Source organism: Bufo bufo, chromosome 1, assembly GCF_905171765.1.
Source record: "Bufo bufo chromosome 1, aBufBuf1.1, whole genome shotgun sequence".
NCBI classification, from domain to species: Eukaryota; Metazoa; Chordata; class Amphibia; order Anura; family Bufonidae; genus Bufo; species Bufo bufo.
In genome coordinates this window covers 524,543,183-524,564,628 of record NC_053389.1, presented here as the reverse complement: position 1 = coordinate 524,564,628, position 21,446 = coordinate 524,543,183, and the positions used below count along the sequence as shown (strand labels likewise).

Sequence of the window (21,446 nt, the reverse complement as noted above, 5' to 3'; positions counted from 1 at the left end):
CATCACATGGTTCATCACATGATCCATCACCATGGTGATGGATCATGTTATGGACCATGTGATGAACGCAGTGACGTCACCACAGGTCCTTTTCCTTCTGCACAGCAAAGAAGAAGAAAGAAGAGAAGCCAGGCTGCGCGAACAAGTGGATTAAGGTGAGGTAAATTCTTTTTTTTCTTTTTTTTTTATCCCCTCCAGTCCTATTTTACTAAGCATTCTGTATTAAGAATGCTATTATTTTCCCTTATAACCATGTTATAAAGGAAAATAATAAAATCTACACAACACCTAACCCAAACCCGAACTTCTGTGAAGAAGTTCAGGTTTGGGTACCAAACATGCCGATTTTTCTCACACGCGTGCAAAACGCATTAAAATGTTTTGCACTCGCGCAGAAAAATTGTGCATTTTCCCGCGACGCACCCGCATCTTATCCGGCCCAAATCCATGACACGCGTGTGAAAGATGCCTTAGGCCCCATTCACACATATGTGGATTTTCACGGACCATCCGTGAAAACCCGGCCTGCTGTCCTGTTGAGTATATGAGCACGCAGCGTCATTGGTTGATATGACGCCGTGCTCTTCGTGCCGCTGCCGCTGTACAGTATGTGGTGATGTGTACAGTACAAGTGCTGGAAGGCGTGTATATCCCTCCCAGATACCTTAGCTGGGTGAGATAACTGAAGTCCAGAAAGCTGCTGTGGGTTCAGCAAAGTGTAGTTTGCTGAGACAGTTTTGTCTAGATGTTGTTCTGGGCTGGATTTCATGTGTACTGAGGGATAGGTTTGGTAGTGGGATCTGCCAGTCCACACCCTTCCACTACATGTATTGTCTTTTGCTGGAGGTGATCGCAGATGAGGCCTGCTGCTGTAATCAAGGAGGGATAAAACAACCCCCTGTGTATGACTCGGAGGAAGAAAGGCTGAGAAAGCCTTAGAGGCTCTGTGTGGTCTCAGCCAGTAAGGCTGAGGGGTTACGAGGCTTTGTAAAGCCTGAAATTTCGGGGGCCCAGCGGCGCCTACGGAAAGAGGGTCGCACGGTCAGAGTCGGGAGGACTTCTGGTCCATCTCCCCCCAAGGGTGCTTGTGTGGTCACAGCCTGGAGGCTGCCTTGACCGTATATGGCTGAGGAAGCTGGATCTAATCCCGTGTGTGAACGGTGCTCTATAGGTTAGGTAGAGACAACACGTGTATTAGGTAGAGTCCAGACAGGCAGGTGTTTATTTTCGAGGTTTATGCAGGGTAGCACCCAGGAATTTTGTCTAGGTGAGGTCAAAAAGGCAAAAAATGTGGCAAGTGTAGCGCGCTGTGCCAATTCTTTTGCCCTCCTATTTTTCAAAGCCCCCTTCATATTTAAAAATGCGGCGCACAGCGTGTTGCGCTCATTCTTTTGCCTGGCCATTTCTGAAAGCTCTGTAGGAGTGAAAAAATGTTGCGTGCGCAATAATTTTAGCCACACCCATTATTAAAATCCTCTCCTACATATAATAGGCCACTCCCAGCAAACACTGTTCAGCTGAAATTCTATTGTTGAGGCCTGTCTCTACACATCATACTGAGAGGGGAGGCCTGTCCTGGCTGCACTGCCTGCTTCACATCATACAATAGACAACAGCAGGCTACAGCCAGGAAGCTCCTCCGCTCTCCTCCCTCCCCAGATCCTGCTCAAGGCTTGTGGTTCCCCCCACCAACTGCCACCCGCCCGTGCCCTGCTGCCCCCCTTGACCGTCCTCACCCAGCTCTGAATCCTCCTTCTGCAAATGGCAGGGGGAGGAGCCGGAGCATCTCCTCTCCTACATAGCGCAACATACCTCTTACATCCATCTCTTTCCTCATCTTCTCTATTCAAACCAGACCGCCATGATGATTTTTCAGCCATCTCCCATCTCTGCAGAGATTGACAAACAGACGTTAGTTTCCCACATTTCCATCATCTTCACATATTCTGAACACCCTTTCCTGCCACCCCCAATACTATACGGCAGAAACAGTTTCCCTGGAAATACCACTACCACACATATAGTGCCCCCTTCAACAATTATTGGCACTCAGTGCTCTAAAAAATAACTGCTCCCAGTCACTAATAGTATAAAGATAATGTCCCCCAAAAAGAATTGTGCTAAGCTGATACTGTGCCAGGGTGCCCCCCCCCCCTCCCCCCCAAAGTAGCAGTCCTCCCCAAAATCACACCAAAATAAATAATTATCTGCCAGAGCACACTTAGTAGTAATAATGCCCCTATAGTGCCCATACTAGTGATTATGTTCCTCATAGCCCCCCAGTAGTAGTAGTAAAGCTCCCCATAATACACCCTATTAGTATTAGCTCTCCTTATAATATTACAATACATGAAATACCCCCGCTTAGTGCCTGCAGTTGAGCTAATGGCCCCATAATGTATGCCAGTATAAAAATGCCCCTTCTTAGTGCCCACAGCAGATGCCCCTATAGTGCTTTTCTCCCCCATAATGTGCCAGTAAAAAATGCCCCTTCTTAGTGCCACCAGATGCCCCAATAGTGCTCCACTCCCCCATAGTTCCCCCAAATAATGCCCCATAGTGCCGCTCTCCCCATAGTGCCTCCCATAATGTGCTAGTAAAAAATTCCCCCTTAGTGCCACCAGATGCCATAGTGCCCCCCAATAATGTGCTAATAAGAAAAAAGGCCCCTTTAGAGCCCCCACTTCCCCATAGTGCCCCCAAATAATGCTCCTATAGTGCCACCAGATGGCCCATAGTGTCGCTCTCCCCTATAGTGCCCCCCATAATGTGACAAAAAAAAAAGCCCCTTTAGAGCCCCCAGATGCCCCCATAGTGCTCCTCTCACCTATAGTGCCCCCATAATGTGCCAATAAAAAAAGCCCCTTTAGAGTTCCCAGATACCCCCATAGTGCTCCTCTCCCCCATGGTGCCCCCCCCCCCATAATGTGCCAGTAAGAAATGCCCCATTGTGCCCCCCCAAAATGGGCAAGAAATAAATGCCCCCAGAGTGCCACCCCCAAAAAATGGGGCTGTAAGAAATGCCAGATGCCCCCATAATGCCAGCTCCCCCCCCCCCCCCCCCCAACAAAAAAAAAAAACACTAATACTTACCTTCATCAGCAGTGATGCGATGCAGGCCTATGCGCTGGTTGTTCTAGGGGGGGTCCAGACCAGCTGGATCCCCCCTGTACTTCTGCCTAGCACTGAGCCTGGTGATGTGACTGGCACATATTGGTGGTCTGTAGCGCTGCCAGAGGTTGTTTTGGAGGCGGGTACTATGCAGATAGATGGGTGTGTTTATATTTACATATATATATATATATAGAAATTATTTTAACTGTGACTTGAGCTCTGCAGTTTTATTCCCCCTTAGGGTGAACAGATATCAGTGTACGCAGTTGTAGTCAAGATTACTTCATCCTGATTTGTCAGTGATCTTGACTAAAGATATGTAACAGCTCCTAATCACAGCTTTCTACAACTGAAGTCATATAAACATCAACATGATTGCCATGTGATTTGATGAGGAGTTACAAGCATCACATTAGAACCCTAATTATTCCTGCAGTCAAATTGCCGAATACATGTATTTTCACACAGTAAAACGCTAAAGCGCCCCTGTCCAGATAACTGCTGCATGTAATTGAATCATTCTAAACATGACGCAGTCTGCCACTGATCATATGCTGAATGTGAAATGTTTAGTATTTTCAGTAGGCAGTGGAGCAGGAAATTCCTTAGCTGTGTCCTTTATACATGTACAGGGGAGGGGGGGTAGCACGGTATGTTGCTAAATCTCTATTCAGAGGCACTAGAAAGAAACAACTCACATCCTTGTTAGAAAATTGCAGAGTCTGGTAGTGACAAAGAGCTCATGCTTGTTCTATTGTTGCTTCCCCTGTGTCCTGAGAGTGGAGCCCTTTACAGCTGTGTGGATCCAGCCTGGCTCAGATGTACTACTTTAAGAGAGGAGGCTTGTCAATTTCTGGCCACAATAGACAGAGAGTTTTTCAGTGCCTGTTGCAGTGCTGAGCACAGTTGGGGATCAATGCTAGCCATTCAGACTGCACCCTTTTCCATGGCTTTGATTTGTTAATTCAAGACTAAAGGTCCACCAAGGGGGTTTACAGTGTTTAAGAAAGCTGATGAACTGTTTAAGAAAGCTGATGAACTGAAAGCGTTCGTAGTCTTGGTGTGGCAATTTCCATAGTTGGTGGCAACTATTGGCTCCGAGGGAGCTGTGTCCTTGTTGACCTATGTGTTATTAAAATGCACAAGCGCTGAGTTTCTCAATATTTCAGCCCTATTTCATTGTCAATACCACCTTCTGAGCCGTTCAGCTTGTTGGTTGCTCTAAAGATTCTCTTAGATTGGGTTTGAAAACTTCACCTTAAACACTAGATTAGACTGATGTTCTGTTTTCCGTGCTCCTGTTGATTTGTTGAACCTTTGCAGGGCTGGAAAGCAAGTAGCAGCTTGATGGGGAGACAGGCTGCTAATATGATTTACCAGTCTACAGTCATGCACAATAAGTGTGAATAAATACAAGGGTCTCACAGAATCAACCCTCGCTTTTCCTTTCCTCTTATTTTTACTTGTCAGGAAAATAATGCATGCCCTTACAAGAGCGTGATGTGCTATGAATAAGATATAAAACAATACCATTTTCTTTCTTTCTTTTTCTCTTTCTCCGATACATTGCAGGAGGATGAGTGTTGTTCAAACGGCACAGATTGCTTAGCTTTCTGTATTGTGTGATTTGTAAAATTGCTGATAAACATTTAACTAGCTGTTCACGGAATGAAAAGCAGACATCTCGCTTGAGAGCCAACACTGCTATAACGTTATGTACATCATATGCTGGTTTTATTTATAATGTTTCAAAATAATGTGTCATTTTTTGGTCTTTGTCGTAAGTATTTCATCTCCCTGAGAATGATGGCAGGTTTGTGCCTTCCGGAGAGGGCACTATAGCTGATCATTTTATAGATTACAATGTTGATTTTTTTTCCCCCCACTTTTTTCTTATTTTTTCTTGTGCCATCCAGCTTCCTTATGAAATTATCCAGTCCAAATTTAGACTTTGCGTGAAGAATGACGAGTGGGCAAAAGGGCATAGAATTTCATAAAAGATAAAAATGCGATTCTATTTCCAAATTTGCACAGAGAATAATGTGGCAAATACATTTCTGATGTGAATAACTGCATAGTGAATGCAGTTGTTTGGTTTAACAAGTAACATGATCTCCTGGATAAAATATAGATAATATGTAAAAGAGTTTCCAATACACTAGTACAGCCTACTGACATCAAGTCAACATTGTAGGGCATTATCTGTTATGACTCAATATTCTGTTAAAATGTCATAAAGGCGTGACATTTTCTTTTCTGAATATACACGCGTAAAATATAGAAGTTTTTATAAAAATTGCCATTTAGTTACGGAAAGCATCACAGCAAGCACTTTACGCCTCAGTTTTATGCACATTATTGTTCATCTTCCGTATGAAGACACAATGTTTTTCCTATTTACACTTCTCAACACATTGATAAGAAGCAGGAAATTACTTTAGGAAAGGACTTAAACCCCTTTCCTGTGGAGAGGCTCCCTACGAACAGGGCAGGAACAGGAGATCTCAATAAATGTAATCTCTTACTTCTTAACAGGATCACATCCTTCGCTTTTCCAGTTTCACTACAAAGCTTTTGTTCAACCTTTAGAACAAAATGAACATAGGAGTCTTCTAGAATTTATCACGGGTTTAAAGTGCAATGAAATAGCCCCATTTTGGGACATCAGAACATAATTATAGCGTAATAGATAAATATGTGGGTAGACGGATGTAAAAATAAAGGTAGAGATAGATATGAGAGATACAGATGCTATATAGATGGATAATAATCAACAAAGGCAGTTGTTTTACAATCATCATTTACTTGATTGTCATGATACGTGTGATTTATTCAGTGATTACATGGTTATCTGCATGGGTCTGCCCTATAATCAATACGCAGTCTCGAAATTGCAGGTCATCATTGCCCTTGTCCATATTTTAAGTGTGTGTTTTCACCTCTCATAGCTCTAGTAGCCGCTTTTAATATCCACGGTTGACTAATGCTGGCTGCAAAGTGCAAAACAGTTTTTAATGAATGTTACAGCTTGGAAGCAGAACAGTTAGTGCTAATTCACATAAAGAACAATCCAGGTCAGGTTGCTTGATTTCCTGGCAAAACATACAGTTCCCTTATCAGGAAATTATAGCATTATTGACTTCAAGCGCTGGCCTGTCATCATTTCAGAGTGTTTCATTAGCAGTCATTACCTTATCTGTTAAATGAATACTACAGAGTCTTTTGCTTTCTTTTTACAGCTATGGTATAGCAGCTCTGTTAAAGTCATATGTGTGTGGCTGGCAGACAGATTAGACCTTCAGCTCCATGTGTATCAGTTAAAAACCATCATCAAGATTGTGAAGGTAAGCTATTCGCTAAGTGCGCCTCTTATTAAATGTGTAATTAATACCACAAGGTAAAAGTGCAAATGGTATACAATATAAATGCTCCAACCTATGGCAACCAAATTAAATACCTGGAATAGTGTTTATTACGCTCAGCTGAGTGTTGTTCCCCCCTTTGGAGAATGTATAAAAAATGTCTCTTCTCATAATAAATAACTCTTTTAATAACGTTATACAATATGTCTCTTATAATAATGTTGTATGTATTTTATAATAACTTTATATGTCTTATATGGTTAATATCTTTTTATGTGTTTTCCTATAATATATAACTTTAGAAGAAAATAAAGATAAGTATTATATAGTACCAGGTATTTTTGCTGAATGTCTACAATATGCCTTACATTCAAGGAAGTTTGCATTTATTGTATATGACAAATTGGGGCCTTTCTTTAAAAAAACTAATATCTTTAGAAAGCCCCCTTCACACAAATTTACTCCGCTGTGTTTTTCACCACTGAAAAAATATCCATAGAAACTGTTTGTGTTTAGTTTTGTGCCATACTGTGTGGCGTTTTTTTATTTTTAAAGGGCCTTTTATTGCAAAACAAATGTATATATTTCAGAGTTAGTTTTTTTTCTATATTTTCCCTTTTACCTATTTACATGCAGCTGCCATTCCAATGGATTCAACTTCATGTTTCTAGCTCATCACATGGGAACCTTTGTTCTGGGACAGTTATTGTACATGATGCCCAAATATATTAAAATCAGATCTAGCCATACATTTGACAATGTAAGAACAATGCAATATAAGGAAAACATGTTGGAAACCAGATGACTGGTAATGGTTATCATGATTTTAGTTTTCATTGCATTTATTCTATATAATTTAGCACAATACCATTCTTATCGCTATTGCAAAGATATTTCTGGAGTCTTTATGAGCAGGTTCAACTTTTAAATGCCATTATGACTGTGGTTTTTGCATGCAGAGCAAACTGTGTTTGGAACTGAAAGTATTGTATGATTTTTCAGTTTAATTTTATTTTTTTCATGTACCATTATTGTAGAATATTGAAATGTTCATTTCACTATACAGTAATCATTTCACTCTGGAAATGTGCTTACAAATGTTTTAATGTTTTTGAACCAAAAGATCTGGTTCTGACAACTCTTTTGCAGTGAATTAGTTGGAAAGCTCATTATGGTTAACTCTAAGGCTAGGTCTACACAACGACATTTGTCGTGCGATATTTTGTTGCACTAATGTCGCGCGACAATTTTTATAATGGCAGTCTATGGTGTCGCACTGCAACATGCTGCGACTGCGACGCAACAGTCGCAGAAAATCCATTCGTGATGGATTTTTCTGCGACTGTTGCGTCGCAGTCGCAGCATGTCGCATGTTGCAGTGCGACACCATAGACTGCCATTCTAAAAATTGTCGGGCGACATTGGTGCAACAAAATGTTGCCTGACAAATAAGTCGCGCGACAAATGTCGTCGTGTAGACCTAGCTTTAATATTTTACACTCTAGGATATCTGGAATCTGGAATGCCAACAGCAACCTCACTTTGAAGTGTATTGTGCTTGCCTCTGCTTTTCAGGGTTACCAAACGTCCAGAAATTCCTACACACTACACCATAAGGCTACATGCACACAACAGTGAAAAAATACGTCCGTTAAAAACGGACATTTTTAATGGACTTTTTTTCACTGATGCCTTTCTGAGAAACGGACGTTAAAAATGGACCCATTCAATTGTATGGGGGCAGTCTGTCAGTAAAAAAACGGACATGATAGAACATTTTTTACGTCCATTTTTCACTGACAGTCAAAAAGACTGCCGTGTGAATAACCCCATAGACTACCATTGGTCTTAAAATGGACGTGATGGCCGTTAAAAAATTTTTACATCGCATGTCCATTTTTCACTGTCGTGTGTATGTAACCTAAGTGAGAGCGATTTTTCCAGTGCCCATGAAAAAAAATAGATGTGTACATGATTTTTTTAGAGGCTGGTAGTACTTGAGCAGATCACTGATTGTAATTATCATCATTTTATAGCTCATGCTACATGCTGGTAATGAGTTCATATCAGTATGTTCAGCTATAAATATGTATCACTTGCAATCTTTATCATACCTTATGGGCAATTTGTAAGAAAATGTTGGCTGTTTTAGATAGGTTGTTCAGAATTTTTTTGGTTGGCAGTACTGCTGCTGGTTAATAGGTTAGCAGTATAACATTACATTTTGTTTTTATATACTGCTTCATAGGTGACTTTTAATAATAAATTAGCAAAATATCCATATCTGGTTTGTTTTTGGTGTATTGAAAATGTAAGATTTTTAACAGCTTATTCAGAGGCGTATTTGTTGACTTGACACTCTGGGGGAGATTTATCATCTCCCTTGCGCCTGAAAAGTGGTATTAAAAAAGTGGTATTTGCAACTTTGTACAAAATTGTCACATCTCTTGGCTTTTACACCGCCCTTGCCACTTTCCTGAAAGGGGGCATGGCAAGGGTAGGAAGTGGGCATCGCTAGTCACCCCAACAAATTTATCTTCATTTACGCCAGCTTTCTGGAGCAACCGAGGCCAGAAATCTCTGAGCTGTCGTAGATTTCTTTATAGGCACACAGACTGCCGGGGGATGCACCTAATTTATGACTAGGCCTGCACCTCATCATAAATTAGGCGCAACATGCTGCAGCACAGGGCATATCAAGACCAGCACAGAAAATGCTGGTCTTGATAGATCTCCCCCAATGTTCCAAATTACTTTTTCCTGTATTACTTTTCAAGGCACATGAAACACTACAGATTAAAATGTCAAACATAAAACTCACCATAACTCACTTATTGCCACTTGCATCAGCAGAGCTGTTTAGAAGCCTTCTTCTTGGAACCAGCTGAAGAGTGTCGAAGAGTTTTTCATTTGTAAGGCACCCCCGTTAGAAATTTCTAAATTAAACATACAAAATGGCTTAATTTTAAAGGGGAGTTCCGGACTTTCACTATTGATGACCTATCCTCAGGATGGGTCATCAATTTCAGATTGGCGGGTGTCGGACACTCAGCCCCCCGCCGATCAGCTGTATGAGGAGACGGCGCGCGCAGTGCACATGTGCTGTCTCCCGTCTCTTTCCTGTCCTCTGCTGCAGTCTTTGGTCTTTGCCATAGACAGCAGCACTGAGCAGGAACATGTGCACTGTGCGCACCGTCTCCTCATACAGCTGATTGGCGGGGGTGCCGGGTGTCTGACACCCGTCAATCTGATATTGATGACCTATCCTGAGGATAGGTCATCAATAGTAGAAGCTCAGACAACCCCTTTAAGCATGTTTGGGAATTCATCTTTTCAGACATTAGATAGAATTGTGGGGTTGCCTGTTTGACTATTACTTTAGAAAAAAAAAGCGGCGGCCTCTGCTGGTCAGGACCGTAGGAATGCACATAGACTGGTGCTTTTTCCTATATTGTGCAAGCACAGCCGTTACTCCTCGATTGCAGGGTGGTCATAACCATTGAAACGAGCAGTGTAAAAGTGATGGAAAAATGAATCCAGCCAGCAGAGGAAGCAATGTGGACAATTACAATATATTAGTAACTGTCTTATATTATCTTTCTCTACATAATAAATGCTATTTGCTGAAGTGAAAAAAACACTTAAGACATATAAGATTTTCATGAGTGGAATTAAGTCTATAAAACATTGACTTTAACCCCTTAGGGACCCATGACGTATCGGTACGGCATGGTTCCCGAGTCCTTAACCCCTTAAGGACCGGGCTCATTTTCACCTTAAGGACCAGGCCATTTTTTGGAAATCTGACCAGTGTCACTTTAAGTGCTAATAACTTTAAAACGCTTTGACTTATCCAGGCCGTTCTGAGATTGTTTTTTCGTCACATATTGTACTTCATGACACTGGTAAAATGAAGTAAAAAAAAATATTTTTTTTTGCACAAAAAAATACCTAATTTACCAAAAATTTGGAAAAATTTGCAAATTTCAAGGTTTCAGTTTCTCTACTTCTGTAATACATAGTAATACCCCAAAAAATTGTGATGACTTTACATTCCCCATATGTCTACTTCATGTTTGAATTGTTTTGGGAATGATATTTTATTTTTTGGGGATGTTATAAGGCTTAGAAGTTTAGAAGCAAATCTTGAAATTTTTCAGAAATTTACAAAAACTCAATTTTTAGGGACCAGTTCAGGTCTGAAGTCGATTTGCGAGGCTTACATAATAGAAACCACCCAAAAATGACCCCATCTAAGAAACTACACCCCTCAAGGTATTCAAAACTGATTTTGCATACATTATTAACCCTTTAGGTGTTGCACAAGAGTTATTGGCAAATGGGGAGGAAATTTGAGAATTTAATTTTTTTGTCAAATTTTTCATTTTAACACATTTTTTCCACTAACAAAGCAAGGGTTAACAGCCAAACAAGATTGTATCTTTATTGCCCTGACTCTGCCGTTTACAGAAACACCCCATATGTGGCCGTAAACTACTGTACGGGCACACAGTAGGGCGTAGAGTGAAAGGTGCGCCGTTTTGTTTTTGGAGTGCTGATTTTTATGGACTGGTTTTTTGACACCATGTCCCATTTGAAGCCCCCTGATGCACCCCTAGAGGAGAAACTCCCTAAAAGTGACCCCATCTAAGAAACTACACCCCTCAAGGTATTCAAAACTGATTTTACATACGTCGTTAACCCTTTAGGTGTTGCACAAGAGTTATTGGCAAATGGGGATGAAATTTGAGAATTTCATTTTTTTGCCTAATTTTCAATTTTAACCCATTTTTTCCACTAACAAAGCAAGGGTTAACAGCCAAACAAGACTGTATCTTTATTGCCCTGACTCTGCTGTTTACATAAACACCCCATATGTGGCCGTAAACTACTGTACGGCCACACAGCAGGGCGCAGAGTGAAAGGTGCGCCGTTTGGTTTTTGGAAGGCTGATTTTGCTGGACTGTTTTTTTGACACCATGTCCCATTTGAAGCCCCCCTGATGCACCCCTAGAGTAGAAACTCCATAAAAGTGACCCCATCTAAGAAACTACACCCTTCAAGGTATTCAAAACTGATTTTAAAAACGTTGTTAACCCTTTAGGTGTTGCACAAGATTTAATGGAAAATAGAGACACAATTTCAAAATTTCAAATTTTTGGCAGATTTTCCATTTTAATATTTTTTTTCCAGTTACAAAGCAAGGGTTAACAGCCAAACAAAACTCATTATTTATGGCCCTGATTCTGTAGTTTACAGAAACACCCCATATGTGTTCGTAAACCGCTGTACGGGCACACGGCAGGGCGCAGAAGGAAAGGAATGCCATACGGTTTTTGGAAGGCAGGTTTTGCTGGACTGTTTTTTTGACACCATGTCCCATTTGAAGCCCCCCTGATGCACCCCTAGAGTGGAAACTCCAAAAAAGTGACTCCATTTTAGAAACTACGGGATAGGGTGGCAGTTTTGTTGGTACTAGTTTAGGGTACATATGATTTTTGGTTGCTCTATATTACACTTTTTGTGCAGCAAGGTAACAAGAAATAGCTTTTTTGGCACGTTTTTTTTTTTTGTTATTTACAACATTCATCTGACAGGTTAGATCATGTGGTAATTTTATAGAGCAGGTTGTCACGGATGCGGCGGTACCTAATATGTATACATTTTTTTATTTATGTAAGTTTTATACAATAACTTCATTTTTAAAACCAAAAAAATGTTTTAGTGTCTCCATAGTCTAAGAGCCATAGTTTTTTCAGTTTTTGGGCGATTATCTTGAGTAGGGTCTCATTTTTTGCGGGATGAGATGACGGTTTGATTGGCACTATTTTGGGGTGCATATGACTTTTTGATCGCTTGCTATTACACTTTTTGTGAGGTAAGATGGCAAAAAATGGCTTTTTTTTACACTGTTTTTATTTTTATTTTTTTACGGTGGTCATCTGAGGGGTTAGGTCATGTGATATTTTTATAGAGCCGGTCGATACGGACGCGGCGATACCTAATATGTATACTTTTTTTTTATTTATGTAAGTTTTACACAATGATTTCATTTTTGAAACAAAAAAAAATCATGTTTTAGTGTTTCCATAGTCTAAGAGCCATAGTTTTTTCAGCTTTTGGGCGATTATCTTGAGTAGGGTCTCATTTTTTGCGGGATGAGATGACGGTTTGATTGGTACTATTTTGGCGTACATGCGACTTTTTTGATCACTTTTATTACCTTTTTTGGGAAGTAAGGTGGGCAAAATTTCAATTTTCTCATAGTTTTTATTTTTTTATTTTTATGGCGTTCACCGTGCGGGGAAAGTAACATGACCATTTTATAGATCAGGTCGTTACGGACGCGGCGATACCTAATATGTGTAGTTTATTTTATTTTTTTAATTTTTATTCAGTGATAAATGTTATTTTTTTTTATCTTAACTTTTTTCACTTTTTTTTACATTTTTTTGACCCAGACCCGCTTGGTTCTTGAAGATCCAGTGGGTCTGATGTCTGTATAATACAGTACAGTACAATATATATTGTTCTGTACTGTATTTTACTTACACTGAACAGATCTATGCTTTCAGCACCATGGACAGCATGGGAACCCTCCCCGTCTGCTCAGAACTTCGCAGACGGGGAAGGGTAAGCACGGGGCTGAGGGGGGCTCTCTGGGGGCTCTCTCCCTCTCCATCGGGGGGCTGCAAAGGCACAGCAGCCCCCCGATGGAGAGGGAGGGAGCTCCCTGACCGATGACAGTTAACTTTTTCCATACAGCGGTCCGTACGGACCGCGGTATGGTAAGGGTTAAACGGCTGACATCTGCACAGATGTCAGCCGTTTATACCAGGGTGCCAGCAATGTGCTGGCACCCTGGTATACCCACTAGAAGCCAACGATCATTCATGGGGAGGCGGGCGGGGGATCGCGATCCCGCCTGCCACACCGCCCGCCTCCCGCAACGCCCCCACCGCATGCGACACCCCCCCCAGCACCACCCGCCGGCATCAAATCATGCAGGGGTGCAGGGGGGGGTGAAAAATATAGATTTTAGCCACTCTAAAGTTTCTGATCGCCGCGGTCAGGGACCGCGGGGATCAGAAACTGCAAAAAGCGCAGCAAACCGCAGGTCTGAATTGACCTGCGGTTTGCTGCGATCGCCGACACGGGGGGGTCACATGACCCCCCCTGGCGTTGTCACAGGATGCCGGCTGAAGGATTTCAGCCGAAATCCCGTTCCGTTTAACCCCTCGGGCGCCGGAATACAGATTTTAAGTCAGGACGTACCGGTACGTCCTGTGTCCTTAAGGACTCGGGAAATAGGGCGTACCGGTACGTCCTATGTCCTTAAGGGGTTAAGGACCCATGACGTACCGGTACGTCATGTGTTGTTCCGATCACCGCCGCCCGGCGGGCGGTGATCGGAACAAGGTGCCTGCTCAAATCATTGAGCAGGCACCTCGGCTAAATGCGCGGGGGGTCAGACCTGTGGTTTGTGGCTTTTCTAAGTTGCGGTGGTGGTGGCATGGAAGGCAGCGCGATGTCTAAGGAAGGCATTGCGCTGCCTTCCGGTGACGAGCCTGTGAGATCCAGCCCCCTGGATCTCACAGGCCGGAAGCTGTATGAGTAATACACACAGTATTACTCATACAGCCAATGCATTCCAATACAGAAGTATTGGAATGCATTGTAAAGAATTAGACCCCCAAAAGTTCAAGTCCCAAAGTGGGACAAAAAATAAAGTGGAAAAAATAAAGTGAAAAAAAAGTGGAAAAAATAAAGTTTCAAGTAAAAATAAACGAAAACGTTGTTTTCCCCAAATAAAGTTAAAAAAAATTGTTAAAAAATAGGGGGGGGAAGTATACATATTAGGTATCGCCGCGTCCGTATCGACCGGCTCTATAAATATATCACATGACCTAACCCCTCAGATGAACACCGTAAAAAATAAAAGCTGTGCTAAATAAACCATTTTTTTGTCACCTTACATCACAAAAAGTACAACAGCAAGCAATCAAAAAGGCGTTTGCCCACCAAAATAGTACCAATCTAACCGTCACCTCATCCCAAAAAAAATTAGCCCCTCCCTGAGACAATCGCCCAAAAAATAAAAAAACTATGGCTCAGAATATGGAGACACTAAAACATAATTTTTTTTGTTTTAAAAAAGCTGTCATTGTGTAAAACTTACATAAATGAAAAAAAGTATACATATTTGGTATCGCCGCGTTTGTATCGCCCGGCTCTATAAAAATATAACATGACCTAACCCCTCAGATGAACACCGTAAAAAATAAAAACTGTGCTAAATAAACCATTTTTTTGGTCACCTTACATCACAAAAAGTACAACAGCAAGCGATCAAAAAGGCGTTTGCCCACCAAAATAGTACCAATCTAACCGTCGCCTCATCCCGCAAAAAATGAGCCCCTACCTGAGACAATCGCCCAAAAAAAAAAAAAAAATATGGCTCAGAATATGGAGACACTAAAACATCATTTTTTAAATAAAAAAAAGCTGTTATTGTGTAAAACTTACATAAATAAAAAATAGTTTACATATTAGGTATCGCCGCATCTGTGAAAACCTGGTCTATAAAAATATCACATGATCTAACCTGTCAGATGAATGTAGTAAATAACAAAAAATAAAAACGGTGCCAAAACAGCTATTTCTTGTTACCTTGCCTCACAAAAAGTGTAATATAGAGCAACCAAAAATCATATGTACCCTAAACTAGTACCAACAAAACTGCCACCCTATCCCGTAGTTTCTAAAATGGGTTCACTTTTTGGGAGTTTCTACTCTAGGGGTGCATCAAGGGGGCTTCAAATGGGACATGGTGTAAAAAAAAAACAGTCAAGCAAAATCTGCCTTCCAAAAACCGTATGAAATTCCTTTCCTTCTGCGCCCTGCCGTGTGCCCGTACAGCAGTTTACGACCACATATGGGGTGTTTATGTAAACTACAGAATCAGGGCCATAAATATTGAGTTTTGTTTGGCTGTTAACCCTTGCTTTGTTACTGGGAAAAATGGATTAAAATGGAAATTTTGCCAAAAAATTGAAATTCTGAAATTGTATCTCTATATTCCATTAATTCTTGTAGAACACCTAAAGGGTTAACGACGTTTGTAAAATCTGTTTTGAATACCTTGAGGGGTGTAGTTTCTTAGATGGGGTCACTTTTATGGAGTTTCTACTCTAGGGGTGCATCAGGGGGGCTTCAAATGGGACATGATGTAAAAAAAAACAGTCCAGCAAAACCTGCCTTCCAAAAACCGTATGGCATTCCTTTCCTTCTGCGCCCTGCCGTGTGCCCGTACAGCGGTTTACGACCACATATGGGGTGTTTCTGTAAACTACAGAATCTGGGCCATAAATATTGAGTTTGGTTTGGCTGTTAACCCTTGCTTTGTAACTGGAAAAAAAATTATTATTATTATTATTATTAAAATAATAATTATTATTAAATTGGAAAATCTGCCAAAAAAGTGAAATTTTGAAATTGTATCTCTATTTTCCATTAATTCTTGTGGAACACCTAAAGGGTTAACAAAGTTTGTAAAATCAGTTTTGAATACCTTGAGGGGTGTAGTTTATAGAATGGGGTCATTTTTGGGTGGTTTCTATTATGTAAGCCTCGCAAAGTGACTTCAGACCTGAACTGGTTTGCTTCTAAACTTCTAAGCCTTGTAACATCCCCAAAAAATAAAATATCATTCCCAAAATGATCCAAACATGAAGTAGACATATGGGGAATGTAAAGTAATAACTATTTTTGGAGGTATTACTATGTATTATAGATGTAGAGAAATTGAAACTTGGAAATTTGGTATTTTTTTTATAAATAAAAATGTTTTTTTTTTACTTCATTTTACCAGTGTCATGAAGTGCAATATGTGACGAAAAAACAATCTCAGAATGGCCTGGATAAGTCAAAGCTTTTTAAAGTTATCAGCACTTAAAGTGACACTGGTCAGATTTGCAAAAAATGGCCGAGTCCTTAAGAGGTTAAGCAATTCCTGTGCTCTGTTGGAGGTTGTCATCTTTGTACACTTCAGTCTTCAGAATAACATCTATGTCTGGTCAACAGAATTCTTTGGACTTTCTGAGTTTCTAAATATAAATCTGTACTTGAACTTGAGCCAGTGGCGTAGGGATCGCCATAGCAACCATAGGAGTGGCTATGGGGCCCTACGCCACTAGGGGGCCCGTCCGACCGCATTCAAATTTTTTTTATTTATTTTTTTATTAACACACACAGACACTACACACAGGCAGCCAGGAGGTGGCGTAACTACCGGGGAAGCAGCTGCTTCGGGGCCCGACAGTTTATTTTCAAGTTAGTTAAATATCGATGTCTTACTGTTCAGGGCCCCTTCACAGCAGCGGTCTTAATGTTCCCTCGCTAATGTGCTCTAATCTTACTAATATACTAAAGTCTCCTGATGTGTCTGGGATTCGAACCCACAACCTCCAATGTATCAGTGTATCAGAGGCAAAGCATTAACCCTCACAGCCATAAAGAAGGCATTGCAACTGACTGAAAAAATTTGACACTTCTACTGTTATAGCTGGCTAAGTGTACATCTATACACATGACAGCTGCCCCAACACACCCAGCACTGCTATATCTCTATATGACAGCTATCTCAGCACACTCAGCTCTGCTATATCTCTATATATGAGCAGCTGTCATGTGTATAGATGTACACTTAGCCAGCTATAACAGTAGAAGTCTCATAATTTTTGAGTCAGCAGCAAGGCAGCTGTTATGGTCTTGAGGTTAGGTGCTCTGCCTCTGATACAGAAGGTCGTGGGTTCGAATCCTAGCAGAAACCTTTTCTGAAATACAAGCAGTGACTCCATATATGGACATACAGGGCGGGACACAATACAGGGAGGGACACAGGAAGAGGCTGCATCGCTGACATGGAGGTAAGTAGAAGTGTTTATTTTATTTTTTTTAATACCCGACTGTTACTGCCATGGGGGGAGCGGGGGGGGGGCACTTGATACTGGCACATGGGGGGAGGGGGGTTGGCACCTGACCTGATACTGGCACCTGGGGGGGGGGGTTGGCACCTGATATTGGCACATGGGGGGAGGGGGGTTGGCACCTGACCTGATACTGGCACCTGGGGGGGGGGGTTGGCACCTGATATTGGCACATGGGGGGGGAGAGAGAGGCACCTGATACTGTAGATGGCACTGTTCAGGGGAGGGGGATCTGTGTATGGCACTATTTAGGGGAGTGTGGATGGCACTGTGGGTGGCACTATTTAGGGGAGGGGGGGATCTGTGGATGGCACTATTTAGGGGAGGGGGGATCTGTTGATGGCACTATTTAGGGGAGGGGGATCTGTGTATGGCACTATTTAGGGGAGGGGGATCTGTGTATGGCACTATTTAGGGGAGAGGGATCTGTGGATGGCACTATTTAGGGGAGAGGGATCTGTGTATGGCACTGTTTAGGGGAGGGGGATCTGTGGATGGAACTATTTAGGGGAGGGGGGATCTGTTGATGGCACTATTTAGGGGAGGGGGATCTGTGTATGGCACTATTTAGGGGAGGGGGATCTGTGGATAGCACTATTTAGGGGAGGGGGAACTGTGGATGGCACTATTTAGGGGAGGGGGGATCTGTGGATGGCACTATTTAGGGGAGGGGGATCTGTGGATGGCACTATTTAGGGGAGGGGGGATCTGTGGATGGCACTATTTAGGGGAGGGGGATCTGTGGATGGCACTATTTAGGGGAGGGGGGATCTGTGTATGGCACTATTTAGGGGAGGGGGGATCTGTGTATGGCACTATTTAGGGGAGGGGGATCTGTTGATGGCACTATTTAGGGGAGGGGGATCTGTGGATGGCACTATTTAGGGGAGGGGGATCTGTGGATGGCACAGAGGGGGGGGGGGGGCCCATAATTTTTTTTTGCTATGGGGCCCATGCATTTCTAGCTACGCCCCTGACTTGAGCTTTCATGACTACCCTCAAAAATATTTAGTGACAGGTTATAATAATTCTGGTAACACTCAGTAGATCAGTGACGGTGAACCTTTTAAAGACTGAGTGCCCAAACTGTAGCCCAAAACCCACTTACAGGTGAAACTCGAAAAATTAGAATATCGTGCAAAAGTCCATTTATTTCAGTAATGCAAATTAAAAGGAATTGCATTAATGGAGCTTAACATTAGAATATTGTGAAAAGGTTCAATATTCTGTCACACTCTAGTCAGCTAATGAATCCATACCCCCTGAACAAAGGGTACCTCAAAATTGTGACTTGGGGGTTTCATAAGCTGTAAGCCATATTCATCCAAATTATAACAAATAAAGGCTTGAAATATCTCGCTTTGCGTGTAATGAGTCTATCTCACATGTTAGTTTCACTTTTTAAGTTGGATTACTGAAATAAATGAACTTTGCACGATATTCTAATTTTTCGAGTTTCACCTGTATTTAAGTGCCAACACGGGGGGGGGGGGGGGGGGAACACACACACGTTACCACTGCAGCCATTCATTGACTGCATCAGAGTACATGATCCTGTCCATATTGGAAGTTTATATCTGAGGATCAGAGTGCAGCGAACAGACCAGTGGACTGTGGCTGCCAGAACCAAGTAGCAGGGAACAGGTAAGTATGTTTGACTCTACAGGTCCTGCAGGGGGATTTAAAAACTTATAAAAAGCTGGAATAACCAATAATGTATATAAGACCATAAACATACAACAGACTTCTTTTTTAAAGGCATAGGTTATTTATTCTTCATTTAATATGTGAACATGATAGCTGAATTAAACATTTGTCCATAGCATGAGAGTAACGTAATAAAGTACAGAACGAGGATAGAAGATATTTACAGAGTAAACTCCGTTTCCCACCAATTTTCACTTTTTAAAATTTGCCTATAATGTAGGAGGTCGCCTGGCAAAGCAAATGGGGTGGTATGAGGCAACTAAATCAGTGGGGTTATGATGTTATGGAGAAATTTGGATGATTATGAGAGCCTTTGGTTGGGGCTACAGAGCAATGTGTTGCCGGTCAGCAAGTGTCCGAAAAGTTGTAAAACCAATCTTACTTGTGCGACTTGTCTGCAATTTGCTGATGAGAAACTATTTTAGAGTTGTGAGTTGGCTGCAAAAATACAGCTATATTGTAGATAAGTCGCATGCAACTTGTGATCTGCAATCAAAACCTAATTTGTTTGCAGTCGCAGTATGTTGACAGTCATTAAATGTAATGTCGCTGTGTAGTCCTAGCCTTGTTCTAAGATGTACTAAGTCTATTTTTCTACAAAGTGCAGTATTTGGTAGCAAGAGCTGATATTCCCATGTCACAAGGGAATGGGTTTCCTTTTATTCTTTAAATATCTCTGGACCTCAAGATCTCCCTTTTTATTCTTTATATACAGTCAGTATCTCTGGACTTCAAGATAAGTGTGTATAGTGAAATATAGATCATATGTATAGAGATTCATACAGTCATCTTATTGATGCTTACAAACAGTACAGGTGTTGCATACAGTAAATTACAGCTTACAGGCTGTATGGTTTTTTGCACAAACATTTTTATTTATTTTTTACTCCTTTTTCGAAGTGTTGCTATGACTTTGGACACTGTAAATATAGTGAGAAATGTGATGTAAACATGCTATGACATGCAAGTCAATGTGTGATACTCTTTTTCCTCTCTTTCGTACAGAAAATCTACAGAGACTTCAGGCTGCAGGGAGTGCTGGATGGCACATTAAATAATAAGACATATGAGACTATTCACAACCGTTTAACTATGGAAGAGGCTACAATGGCTGTGTCTGATAGGGGAGGACTCCAGGGAATTTCAATGAAGGACAGTGATGATGAAGAAGAGTGACTGCTTAATATTTCCTTTTTCATCCCAGCCTGTTTACTTGTATATGTACATATTTTATCTTATACAAAGTCCCAGTTGTTTCCACCTGTTCATAGATATGTCCAGTTTCCAGTGCAATTTAATAGCCAAGGAATTTTAGTATTGATAAGATAGTGGGACATTGTTGTAATGATGTAGGGTTAGTGTCATACAGATCACAATTTTATGTCTTTGATAGAATCTTCCCCGGCAAAATTTGCCAGGAGACTTAGCTGAAAAGCTCAAAAAAGATACAAATATATTATTACATCTACATGAAGTCCTAGCAATTACTCTGCACTGTGTTTCTGGCATTTTCACAGGAGAATTTGGGACATTTTAGTATCCTTGTGGTCATACTTCAAGTACCTCATTGTTCAGACCGTGTAACATGAAAATATATACTTATATCTTGCAATTCCATCAACCCATTGGTTCTGATCATTTTGTATCTATATAATATTTAATAAAATTTGATAACCTGTTCACAGATGTAGCCCCCAATATTTTATGGAGTTAATTGTTATGGGTTTTTGGAAATTCTGACAATCTTAATACAAGCTACAGGTAATGTTTGAGAATATTTTAAGAATGCAGAATCTTATACTGTGTGTTAACAAAAATGAGGTTATATCATCCTTAAAATGTATCAAAAGTATCACTCTGAAGCAGGACTGTCTCAAAATTTCACTAACATTCAAAGAAGCCTGTCCCCCTTTTTATATTCACTGACCAAAAAAAACAATACTGTTGCTCTGATCTCCGCTGTTCTTTGCTTCCTGGTCCCAGCTCGACTTGCCAGAAATGCTAAGAAAGGCCCACTCAGGTAATCACTGGCTGGAGCAAGTCACCGCTACAGCCATTGATTGGCTGAGAGGGCCATTCTTAGCATTTCTGTCATATGGATCTGGGACCAAGAAGTAAAGAACAGGGTGGATTGCAACGGTGACAGAACAGCTGCAACAGGGGATCTGTGGATGTAATTTTTTTTATATTTTTAAATCTTATTTTTTTTTACTGGAAACCCCATTTCATGCCCTGCTAGTTTAGGGTATTGGAGAGGTTAATAACTGGTGTCTAG

At 41.2% G+C, this 21,446-nt stretch overlaps 1 protein-coding gene across 6 annotated transcripts in view; it reads left to right on the top strand.

Moving 5' to 3' along the window:
* Nucleotides 1-20,824, top strand: part of CADPS2 (calcium dependent secretion activator 2) — a 786,809-nt gene extending 765,985 nt beyond the window's left edge. For all 6 annotated transcript variants that reach the window (XM_040411689.1, XM_040411674.1, XM_040411680.1 and 3 more), the window contains 2 exons: nucleotides 6,354-6,458; nucleotides 20,177-20,824. In XM_040411689.1, coding sequence (XP_040267623.1) covers nucleotides 6,354-6,458; nucleotides 20,177-20,347 — 276 coding nt within the window. In that variant the 3' untranslated portion in view covers nucleotides 20,348-20,824. The remainder of the gene's footprint in view (nucleotides 1-6,353; nucleotides 6,459-20,176) is intronic.
* Nucleotides 20,825-21,446: the final 622 nt, after the last annotated feature.